This window comes from Centruroides vittatus, unplaced genomic scaffold (assembly GCF_030686945.1).
Source record: "Centruroides vittatus isolate TY-2023 unplaced genomic scaffold, ASM3068694v2 contig_13, whole genome shotgun sequence".
Lineage (NCBI taxonomy): Eukaryota > Metazoa > Arthropoda > Arachnida > Scorpiones > Buthidae > Centruroides > Centruroides vittatus.
Genome location: NW_027120828.1, coordinates 534,660 through 547,592, shown reverse-complemented (window position 1 = coordinate 547,592; position 12,933 = coordinate 534,660). Strand labels below are relative to the sequence as shown.

Here is a 12,933-nt window from a genome sequence, read left to right as displayed (position 1 = left end):
GAATTTAAGATTGGTAGACAATATAAAATAAATATTGGAAATTATAACAAGATAATTACGATTAATAAATATATCTAAATTAATAAATGTTATATGTTTTTTCTCAAAGTGAGAATTGGCATTTAGAGGGTATAGGAAATTTATTGAATCTAATAACGGAGGTAATTATATTGAACTTTTTTATTTATTAAGTACGTCGGATAATCTATTAAAAATACATTTTTTTTTTTTTTTTTTTTTTGTAACTCTTTCCGCCCAGTGGGCACTAAGAGGGCCTCTTATAGCAAGCCCATTATGGGTTCGGCCAGGCCCACAATGGAGCGGCCGGGTGGTGAGGGACGGGGACCGACATATCCGGACGGACCAACCCCCCGAAAAATTCCTGGGGATTTTTCGACCCGTCCGGATTCGATTCCGGGTCCCCCAGGGCGGCAGGCTGCTAACCTTGACCGCTCGGCCATCCGGCCTAAAAATACATTTAAAGAAGTATACGGTTTTTACTGGCTTATCGAACGAACGAATACGAATGGGCCTTGACGCACAATTAATTGATTGCCTCAGTAAGTCGGCTTCTTACAGAAACACAGCTTCCCTATCATCAAATGTCACGGCACGTCACTGTTATTACCTTTATCAGATAGTCTTTCTTCACGAACGTGTCATGAGGAGAGAGAAGGCCCTGACTTAGCCTAGCCTAATCTAACCGGAAGCTCAATCCTCATAACAGCTGTTTGGGAAGAAATTGTCGGTCGAATGTCGCATCCGGTGAGTAAACGTGTCACGTCCGGGTGGTCACAATCGGGAGTCAAATCCGTTGTCGTCGACTGAGTGCCACGTTCGGGAGACAAGTCCGTGGGTCAAGTCCGGGAAAAAGGTGTCGAGTGAGTCCGGGTGAAGAAGGGGAAAATCGAAGAATATCACCGCCTTGGCCAAGGAACCCGCAGCTGTCCGCAGCAACAAAACCACAGACAGACACTACGGTCCCGAGCAGTGCCGTAACTAGGACTTTGCCGGCAGTGCCTAGGCACAGGGCGTAGACCCTGGGGGGCGCATAAATGACCTGAAAGTTTTGGGGCGTAGTTACAGATGCTCGCACCGGGCTTATAAAAGGCTAGTTACGGCGCTGGTCCCGAGACTCGGGCAGCTCTCTCCTCCGATTTCTCCCCTACTTCGGCAAGGCATGGCGTCGCCGTCGCGTAAGAACAGGCGGAATGCGACCAACCAGAAAATGTCAACTCGGACGAGCTGTCACTTTCTATATCTTCCATAGCAAGATCTGTGGCGGGACGATCCCCGAAGACTTTGGCCAAGTGCGCGGACGCAGAGTGTAGCGTCGCATAATCCCGAGTCCAGGAGGATGCCACGCCACGCGCACTTGGGGAAGGTCGTTACCACCCGCTGCCTCTCGCTCGACGGTCTCAAACGACACCGAACTAATCGATTGGGCAGAGACCCAGTCGAGCCCGTTTTTAGCAAGCCCATTATGGGTTCGACCTGATCCAAAATGGGTGTCCGAGTGATGAGGAAAGAAGCCCGACATATTCGGACGGACTATCCCGAGAAATTCCTGAAGATTTTTCGACTCGTCCGAATTCAATCCCGTGTTCCCAGAGCGGTAGACTGCCATCCTGACGAACTGTCATTTTTCCAATAACACTGGTCAACGATGAAAATGTTTCGGGCTCAAAATTAGCATATTCTTATGTATTTCCATCTGCTGAATTCAAAAATCACCATAAAAATGATCGATTAGCTCTCCCTTTGGAGATACAGTGAAATGTCATTTTTTAGGGTCTACATTTGTATTTTGGGGGAAATTTATTTTTTGGGAGTTGTCACACCTTTCAACTGACATAACGCAACGTTCTCCATATGTTTGTAGGTTATGAACATAATAAATGTAGCTGTGACATTGCCGAGCCTCTCCTGGACCCAAAAAATGTTCTTCTTCCACCCCTTCATATCAAGCTGGGTTTAATGAAAACTTTTGTTAAAGGTATGAACCAAAAGGACAGGCATTTAAGTACTTAAGAAACAACTTTCCTAGATTGAGTGATGCAAAGGTTAAAGAAAGTATTTTTATTGGGCCACAAATTCGACAACTTGTAAAGGATCCTGTGTTTGACCGAGTTTTGGAGGGAAAAGAAAAGGAAGCTTGGGAAGCCTTAAAGAGAGTTATTCGGGGTTCTAGGCAACAAAAGAGATGACAACAACACTCAGTTTGTAACAGTACTGAAAAAATACCATCAACTCAGATGCAACATATCCTTTAAAATCCATTTTCTCTACTCCCATCTAGACTTTTTCCCTCCTAGTTGTGGAACTATCAGTGATGAACATGAAGAAAGATTCCACCAGGATATTTCTGTAACGGAACAAAGATATCAGGGCCGTTGAAATGAAGCAATGCTTGCGGATTAATGCTGGTCTGTGTGTAAGGATGCACCGAAACTCACTTACAAGAGGCAAGCGAAAAGAAAACGATCTCATGAAGTCACCACATGATTCTCTTCACACCGACCACCTGCCAGGTATTCTTCCATTAATTTAGAACTCCTAGAATGTAACTGTAATTTTAAAAAATTTCAAAAGCACTTTCAATGTTCTTAGCACATGTAATTAAAATGTACCGTTTTCTCTTAAGCCATTAAAATCACATACTACCACCCAGTGGTGATATTCGAAATATTTAACAAGGGGTTCGCTAGCAGAAAATTTTTCCCTGACAATCACCGACAAATGAAATGGAAGTTTTGAATAGTAATAAATACAATATTTTTTCTTGCAACCGTATATCTAACAATCAGTGGCGTACTTGGAACGTAACGAGCCATGGGTGAAGGGCAGGTAACGATAATATTTTAGGGCTGTCGACTTTTTTTTTTTTTTTTGGCAGGGGTAATCTTTACCGCGAAATGGCCCTTCTGGAAATACACACGTGTCATCATCTCTCGAGATACATTATACTTTTTCTTTCGCTGTCCATAGCCCGACACGTGTTCGACAGCCATCTTGTATTATCTCGCGCGCGTGGCATTCTGGGATCTCTCTTATGACTGGATCAAGAACTCTCTTGAATCGATCGTGATTAAACCTCGATTGAAACGGTCGAGAGAGATCGCACCAAGACATACTCCCTGACCTTGCTCACAGTCTAGATTGAAATGCTCGGTACGAACGGGCTATAAGGCTCTAGTTTAGTAGTATTACAGAGTATAATACGCATATTTTAATATATTTAAAAAAAAAAACAAACCCACTGAGAAATGTTCCGTGTGTTTAACAAGGTTCGGGAAACTGAAAATTTTAACAACGGGTTCGGCCGAACCTGTGCGAACCCGCCGAATATCACCACTGCTACCACCTATTGTATATTACAGAAACTAGAGCTAATAAAAATTTTTCTTTGTCATACTCGATTTTCTCACCCTAAAATTAGAAAGATTTCACTCATGAAATAAAGGAAACATTCAAAAACATTTTTTTTTTGTTGACCAGTGTAATTAACGTTAAGCACTGATTCGAAAGTAAACATGTATCCAGCGCCGGATAAAGGGGCGGGCAAGCCGGGCGACTGCCCGGGGCGCCAAATTTTGAGGGGCGCCGATATAAAAATAAAATATTTTTTTACATTCATTAATTTTTAGATTTTATAAATTAAAATTGATCATTTTTCATGAGACACCGATTTTTTTAGCAAGCAATAAATTGTTTTTTCTTTAATAATACCAAATAAAGGTCACAACGCTATTTATTTTATTATTGTCAACAGATATAAATAATATTACAATTATTCAAAAAAAAACTATTTGTATAGTCAGAATTCATAATAACTAAAAAAAAAAGATTAATAGACAAAAATTTACTAATTAAAATAATGAAACCTAAGAATTTTTATGGCTTTTATCATACAACATTGATGCAGACAAATGCTTTTTAGTCTCTAAAAAGTTTATTTTTATTTATTTTGTAAAGATAATTTGTAATCAGTATCGCAACAATCTACTCAAAAAATGGACGAGATCAAATTTATAAATTACAAATATCAACAAAATTATAAATAGTCAAAGTGATACTGGCGCCTGTCATACGCCTTAATGGTTAAATAACTTTGTCTTTCTGTAAACTTTGCATTAACAACGCTTGCCGTGCTTTAAATAAATAAATTTTTTATACAGTTCTTTATTGTGTAATTTTGATTTTTTGCTTTTTTTTACTTTTTTTTAAAATTTGCAGTAAATTTGTATATTCTTGTATGAAAGGGCGCCAAATTTTGTTTTGCTCGGGGCGCTCAAAACCCTAGAACCGGCCCTGCATGTATCGCAGAGCAATCTGATTCATACCGAGCGAATTCGATGAAATTCAATAAGTTATTCAATACGCAACCCGTTTTCTTTCTTTCACAGGTAAAGAAAGTAGATAGATAATGGAACTATAATTCGTAATTAAGGTGTGTTTATTGCCTCGGCCAGAAGAACAAGGAATCACCTGAAAGAATTTGTTTGTCATGAGTAGGGATTATTACACAATCGAAAGCGTTGTTGCTAGTGATGTAACGAATATTCGGTTACTACCCGGTATTCTGCCTATTCGGCCTATTTTTCACTATTCGGCCGAATACCGAATATTTAAATCACTATTCGGCCGAATACCGAATACCTAAAAACAAGAGTAAGAAATAACAAAAACACAGTAAATTAATCATTTTTGTAACTTTTATTAATGCTGAACATTAAACTATAATTATTAAAGTTAATAAGAAATAGCATCTAACTCTAGTATTAAATTATTTCGTAATTAAATAATATTATAACGTTTATCTAGCCCGATATCTTATGGCATTGATGGCGTGTAGGTTAGAATGTATCGGGCATTAATGTTATTGTTTAGTTAATTATGTTGTATTCGTATTCGCGTATATTTTAGTATTTTTACGATATATTTGAACTGTTCCACAACTGGGCAAAAACTAGACCATATTGTGTCACCACAAAAGTATATCCTAGGGTACTATTCAGTCTACAAATACATAGTAAAAACAAAATTTTAGTGTTTAATTAAAGAGTTAAAATGATCGATTGCAAATAAAATAAGTTATAAGTTATAACTTACATCTAAATACCAACAACTGCCGAATCATAGCGGGCTATTTACGGCTATTACATAAATTATAAACCAATTTGGCACTAGAGGTAGACGTTAAGCGCCATCTCATATTAACTTTAATAATTATAATTTAATTAATTAATTTAAATAATTTAGACCTAATGGAAGAAAAAATCGTAGTGACAGCGGGCCAATAGAGAGCACGGTGCGCGATCTTTGCCATAATGCGGTTTTGTGCGCCAATTTTCGTACATGCGTTAATCAAGCCGAATAGTTTGGCCGAATATTCGGTATTCGGCCACGCTCCTAGCCGAATATTCGGTATTCGGCTGAGGCTGAATATACTATTCGTTACATCACTAGTTGTTGCCCTAATTACAATTTAAAATGTGTTTCGTCCCTTAGTGTTAAATGACCCTCATCAGTTAGGTGATAAAAATGTTTTATATATTTATATCCTGCGTGGTTGTTTATAATAAACAAGTTTTGAAACTTGTACTTACTGGTTGTTAGCTTGGGGTATCTGGTGATCTCACCAGACACCCCCAAGCCATTTGCATTCATTAAGACAAACAAACCGAGCACTACTCTGAAACCTATCGTTATCGTAAGTTCTTTTAAAATTAAAAGTCTTAGAGGAAGTGGGAGGTCAATACAGTGTGTTCTTTTACATACCTCGGTACGTTGACTTAGCAGAGGAAAGTTCTGGAAAGGTTTTTTTCTTTGCGGAAAGAAATAATGCTGTTTTTACAGCAACATAATAAAATTTACAGTGAACTGCAAAATGATGAATGATGGTGTATTGTAACGTTTCTGTGCGACATTGCAGAGAAGCTTAACAGTCTCTTTTTTTTTTAACTCTTTCCGCCCTGTGGGCACTAAGAGGGCCTCTTTTAGTAGGCCCATTATGGGTTCGGCCAGGCCCACAATGGGGCGACCGGGTGGTGAGGGACGGGGCCCGACATATCCGAACGGACCACCCCCCGAAAAACCCTGGGGATTATTCGACCCGTTCGGATTCGATCCCGGGTCCCCCAGAGTGGTAGGCTGCCACCTTTGCCGCTCGGCCATCCGGCCTTAGCTTAACAGTCTCAATACTGGTTTACAAGGTGAAAATAAAATAATTTCACAGATAGCGAATAAAATATTTGCCTTCGAAGTAAAATTAAACATTTATTACCAAGAAATACAAAACAAAACATTGCGAAATTTTCCAACCATGACAAAAACTAAACAAGACGGTATTCATATTTCTCCAGAAAACTATACAATTTTTCAAATTATTTAACTGCGCTATCCGAGGAATTTAAACATAGATTTCATGATCTAAGAAAATAAAAAATATGCTGTTGCTCATTGAAAATCCCTGGCTCTTGAAACCGGCAATATCAGAACTGGCTGATATATTGGCATGTAATTACGCAGAGCTATTTGACGAATTTATTGAGAAGAACAATACACACCTGAAAGCTATTTTTAAGGAAAAGAGAGCGGAAAATAATTACCTTGACTTCTGAAAAGTAGTGCCCGAACAATATAAGACGGTAAAAAAAAAATTTTACTTTGTTTGCATCAACGTATCTATGTGAAATGTCACTCAGAAATGAAATATGCAAAGAACATATATAGAAACCGGCTTACTGATTCACACCTGGATGCCGTTTTACGAGTAGCATGCAGCAGTTTCAAGCCTGATTTAAATGAAATTGTGAAAAAATGTTCGCACAACAGTCGCACTAATTTTCTAGGGTGAGTGAGAAATTGTGTGTTTTTTATTATAATCGTTATGTTGCGGCCCGCTTGTAATAGCTATCACGTGTATGCGGACCGAGAAAAAAAAAAGTTGAGTATGATGGACCTAAGGTCTTCAATTGCCAGTCAGAGTTGATAGAAATTTCTCAGCAACATCTGAATTAGCTGTTGCACCTTTACTTATCTTAAGAGCAACAAGGCTTCGAATGTTTTAAGGACCCTTTTTGTGGACCCCAGGGTTTCAGCCTTCCATTCTGGGAGATCCAGATTCGAGTATGGAATAGTTCTTCAGATTTTCTAGATTATTTCTATTATACGGATATATCAAACCTCGGTCCTTCGCCATTTGACTGGTTCTTTGTAGATACCGACTCCTTGAGAAGCACAAAACCTTCAATTTAAAACGTCAGCAGCTCTTAATGACGACATGGATAAACGCTCCATCAATATTTACTTTCGCCAAATTGCGAAATAAACGTCCTATTTAGTCTTTAAATCTTTACATCGGTAGAAGTAATTTATCAAAATAAAAATTCTGACACGTAATCAGAGCAAGGATCATCTTTAATAAAGGATAATCTTGCTTCTGCAAGTTACAAACCTGATAGATTTACAATTACTGCGTAAAACAATTCAACAAAAATGAATATTTTAAACATTATTAAAGCTTAAAATTTGAATTTTAAACTTGTATTTGATTCCTGCGCGTTATCTTTCAAAATCTGATAGCATATATCATGAAATTACTGTCGCTTGCCGGCGTAACAAGAATTTAACACCATTTAGAATGCTATATTTCGTTTAAAAAAATTCTAATATATATTATATTAATTCCTATTTTTAATCTTGCAAATCATCTTTAATTTTATAAATTTTTGCAATCAGGAAACTACAATACATACTTAAATAATTTATTGCAAAATATTTACGAAGTTCGTTTCCGTATCGTATTTTAAAATCAAAGTCATTAAGATAAAGATTTAATATATAATTATAAAATTTAATATTTGTTTTCTATATCTTCCATGTCCTTCGATAAGAGGAAAATGTGCAGATAAGTTAAAAAGGCCGTTGTACTTTATACTTTCAGAGATTTCAAAGGTTAAAACGCACTCAGCAATCTTTCGGAGTGAATGGCTCTTGGCGAATGGACATTCTGTTGCATAGGCAGAAACCGATGATTGCCAGATCAAATCAATTAAGCTTGGCAAAGTAAGTAGAACGTTTTCTTGTCTTTAATTAATAAACATATCCGAATGTAATTAATCAAAAAAACGCTACCTTAATTCTATTATGATCGTCGGACCGTGAATTTTAATTAGCTGAAGGTTACATTTTAGTTGAATGAAAAGTAATTTAGAAACTTTTTTTCGGTTTCGCATCTAGTTATGCTCTAATTATGAAAGTTAAATATCATAAGTGATTCATTTTATATATTTTCCTTTTCGAAATGTATATTCGGGGTTAAAGAACTAAAGTTTACAGTTTCGTTTTCGTTCTCTACTGAGTAGAGGTTAAGTTTATTATTATACACAACTAATGTATTATTCAAATGACGATTTTTTTCAATAATAAACTTATAGAACAACTTATTTTATATAGATATGAAAGTTATATATCGTAGCGTGAGCAAGATCCGACGCCAAGGGTCATTCCTTTCTTGGATCACTTCCAGTTCCGTCCATGCGGTTGCAACTTTCACTAAATTTGCCAAATCTACAGGAGTCACGTCTCTTCTGAAAATAATTATCTCTCTTACATTGATCTCAGTTATCATCCCTATTCTTGCCGCATCGTTTCTTCTCTTTACAACGTATAAATACACAGTTCAGGAACTCTTAAGTTGGTTATACCCTGAAGATGAATTAAAAATTATATGGAGTGTACCTGTCAGAAGTGTTTTTGATTGGCAGAATGATAAAGGATTTGCTACTTTTCTGGCTATTGTTGATGGTTCTCCTGACATTAAGAAAATAAAGAAGTTAACTGTGGAAATGATTGATAATTTGAATCATTTTTCGTATATTAAAAGAACTATTGGCACTAAATTTGGGTGTTACGTGTGGAAAAAGTTGGATAATGAATTTAACATTGATAATCAAATACTTTTATCAACTGGGAAGTGGAAAGGCAAGTCCCTAAATGAAGATCTCTTACAGAATTACCTCAATGAGTTATATATGTATGGACTACCAACAAAAAATCCTCCTTGGCAAATTATTATAGTTCCTCTGTCTGAAAATGCATCGTATGCCATTATAATACGCCATCACTATATATTATCAACTTATTTCAATGAATTTATTAAGCAATTATTTTGTAAAGAACAAATTAATTTGCAAACTATTCACCCCACATCATCTACCATTTTCGCTACACAAATTGCTTTGGCATTTTTGACACTGTTGGACTTGGTTCATCACTTCATAGAAGTACCTATTTATTTCTTGAAAGAACTAATGACTTCTAAAATTCAGTATCACAAACAAAGAATATCTGGCAAGAAATCTATCTCATGGACAGAGAATCTGAACTTGGAATTTGTTAACAAAATAGCAGAACAATCTCTAGTCAAGCCTAAAGATGTTTTATTGTTTGGTATTGCTGGTGCTCTGAGGAGATATTATAGTGTGATGGAAGGTTATATCCCAGATTACCTATTCAGTATGGTGATGCACAAATCAGATATGAATAAGTTTGATGTATGTGAATTCTCACCTGTAATGCTTCCACTTGCAACTCTTGATATAAAATGTCGTCTCTTAAAATTAATTACACAATCAAAGTCATTAAAGAACACACAGTTAACTTCAAGAATAACAAGTGTGCTTTTGAATTATGTGAATAGGTTACTACCTCAATTCTTGGTGGACAGTTTTGTAGAATCTGTCACAAAGAAATATTCTTTGATAGTAAATGACATGCATGTATTGTCTTGTGTCAAGACATTATGGAATGATGACGTTAGAATGATTCATTATTGGAAGATGCCTATCAAGCATATTGGTAAGAATTACATCTATCTGATAATATAAGTAATTTTTAAATAATTGTTTAAGGTAATTATTATAAAATCAGTGAATTTCTACTTCAGTTGATGTCTGTTATACCAAAAAAATTGCAGTGGATATGTCAAATTTTATGTATACCCAATAGAAATACTGTATATCTTATACATATTTCAGTCATAGTTTGCTAAATGCTTGGGCTATAAGCTTAAACTAGAATTTTTAACTAAAAATCTTGAGCTTGACTTATCCTAAATGCTATATAAATATTGTTATATATCACCTGAATTGTAGAACTGCTGATTTATGTTTTTATATTTTAATCTTCTAGACTGTTAGATCACAGTTGTCATGAAAAAGATTTCATAAAAATGATTGATTTTATGTATACAATAATATTTCAGCCACATATATATATAAATTGATTATAAATATTGTCAGAATGAATTTATCAATCTCTTCCTATCAAATTTGTGAACCGAACTTTTCAACTGTCAAATTAATTTCAAATCAAGCTTTTTCAAAATAATTTATTTAAAAAATTGACAGAAAATGATAAATGATCTACTTGTAAGCAATTTAGAAATTTCAATTCATCACTTATCAAAATGTTTCCAACTCAGAACAATAATCATACTTCAGGAAAGTAATTGTAATTTTTTTTAATAATAATGAATTTATCAATTAGCCTTTAATCTCTTTTTATATATAGTACAATATACTTTCAACAAATACATAGTACATAATTTTATTGAAGGGCTATCACATAATTGAAAATATTATTGCCTTATGTCTTCTGCAATGCATTTTGACCCCTGGCGTTAAATGGCCCTCATCAGTCATTAATCCTATATAAATAATATATGATTACCTAACAATAACACATACATTTAACACCAGGGGCCAAAATGTATTTTAAGAGCTAATAATAGTTTCAACTGTTCAATAACCCTTTGATAAAATTATGTACTACATAATTTTGTACAACAAGTATAAATATACAAATATACAGAAAGTATATTGTATTAATACTTGTGAATATAAATTGACAACAACCTTGCCATTCAACAAATTTAAGATTATTATTTAATGAAAAACATTCTTTTTGGCTTCTTACATGTTTACCAGTTTTGTTTCATAGTTTTTTTTTTTTTTTTTTTTTTTTGTGAATTTAAATAGAACGAGTTATGATGGTGATTAACTAACGGAAATTGTATTAACTTGTATTAATGATGTATCTCTTGAAACATATCCCTGTCATTAAGCAGCATATACCTGTATATTAATAAATTTGCAAAGGAGCACTGTATTTTAACTACACATTAATAATTTAGGTCATAAACATTCAAACCCAATAGTTATATATTAAAACCAAATGATTGCCAAATTATATAATTTAGCAATCATTTGGCTTTAATTTATAATGATTGGGTTTGGATGTTTATATCAATATTTAAGTTAAATTTGTTTTCAAACAAGTATTAAATATAAAGAACTTAAAAGAAATTAAAGTGTTTAGAACTTTCTTTTATAGTTAAGATATTTTATTATTCAACAGATTAATTCTCTTATTTTTAAAACTGTGTTCATTTATGATAATTTGTCACTAAATTTTCTGCGATAATAAAAATAAAAAGCTTGCAAATGGTTTAAATATATTTATAAAATTATTACATTATTAATTAAAGTATGGCATCAGCATCTTTTTATCTCCTTGCTTACTCGATCTTACTCTTAGTAATTTGATTAACTGGTCAGTTTTTTGCTCAAATGCAATAAAATATTTTGTGTGTGTATCAATTAGTGTCAACGCAACTTTTAAAAAATAATTTTATAATTCAAACATCTTAAGATTAATTCATATTTAATACTAAAAACAAAATTTAAAAAGTTTGTTAATTTGTTAATATTTATAATATGCTGAATGATCAAACAAGTTTACTTGCAAATAGATTTGGCAATACTGCAAGCAAGCCATTTTGTTACTGTAAACCACAAACCTCTAACATTAATCTCCTACTTATCAACAACAAGACACTTAAACTAGCTTCTGTTAATAGTAGAGCATCATTATGCATTGCAAGAAACACTTAAATCTTTAACATCTATTTACTTTCGACTCAAAGGATAACATTTAAAATGCTTTGCCATCATTGCCAAGTCTACTCCTTGCAAGTAAACTTTTCATTTGATCACCTTTCTGTTTATAACTAATAAATTATATATATATATGTATATTTATTTATAAAATTTATGCCTATGTGTTTCTGTATTCTAGGTGTATCATTGTCATTAATGTATATGCCACAGTATGTTTCATTATCAGCAATCACAGATTCAAGCTCAATGCAACGTCCAGATCTATTAATGGCATATTTTATGCGTGAAATAAATGATTTTGCCATTCACTTAAAAATCCGGACAGAGAGACGACACTCACCTGTAAGTGAAATTTATTCAAGGAGAAACTATCTGTATCATGATAATTTATAAAAATTATTATTTCAAAAAAATAAAAATAGTCATTTATAAATATAGTTGTCATCTTTAGTTATTACTATATGTGTATTCATAAAATTGTTTAGATAAAAAATATGGAAGACAATAACCCATATATTATCACATATTTAAATTAATTTTGACTAAATATAACAATACAAAACACTGTTATTAGTGTGACTCCCTTAAAAGAACACTTTTTATTAAAATCTATGTTTGAATTATGACTTGAAATACAATCTAGTGAACTAGGAACAACATTAACACACACTGTAACCATATAGAATCAATAGTATATATATATATGAATGATGCCACATACAGAATCAACAATAATATACAGAATTATTACTAAAAATTAAATACTCCTATTACACGAAACTTTTATTTATTTTATTAATATATTTGATTAGAAGTTCTAATAAATTCTACAATTATTACTAAAAAATTATAAATTAGTATCATATTTTATGATAAAAAAAAAATCTGCAAAATTAAATGTGTATATCTGTTTTTTTTACTGTTTCCATCCTGTGGACACTAAAGGAATTTTTAATCATACCATCAT

The 12,933-nt window shown here is 33.7% G+C and overlaps 1 protein-coding gene across 1 annotated transcript; it reads left to right on the top strand.

Annotated features, from left to right (window-relative positions):
* The first annotated feature begins 4,346 nt into the window (after window positions 1-4,346).
* LOC136989597 (uncharacterized) lies at window positions 4,347-12,819 on the top strand. Its single transcript, XM_067287815.1, has 5 exons — window positions 4,347-4,511; window positions 7,949-8,070; window positions 8,461-9,864; window positions 12,145-12,657; window positions 12,690-12,819. The coding sequence occupies exons 3-4, from the start codon at window positions 8,463-8,465 to the stop codon at window positions 12,357-12,359; spliced, it is 1,617 nt and encodes a 538-aa protein (XP_067143916.1). The 5' UTR covers window positions 4,347-4,511; window positions 7,949-8,070; window positions 8,461-8,462; the 3' UTR covers window positions 12,360-12,657; window positions 12,690-12,819.
* The last annotated feature ends 114 nt before the right edge of the window (window positions 12,820-12,933 follow it).

What these genes read in the sequence shown, in the direction of transcription:
- LOC136989597 (XM_067287815.1), top strand. Translation starts at nt 8,463, where the DNA reads ATGAAAGTTATATATCGTAGCGTGAGCAAGATCCGACGCCAAGGGTCA. An exon ending in GATGCCTATCAAGCATATTG is followed by an intron (nt 9,865 to 12,144) that starts GTAAGAATTACA and finishes TCTGTATTCTAG; the next exon opens with GTGTATCATTGTCATTAATG.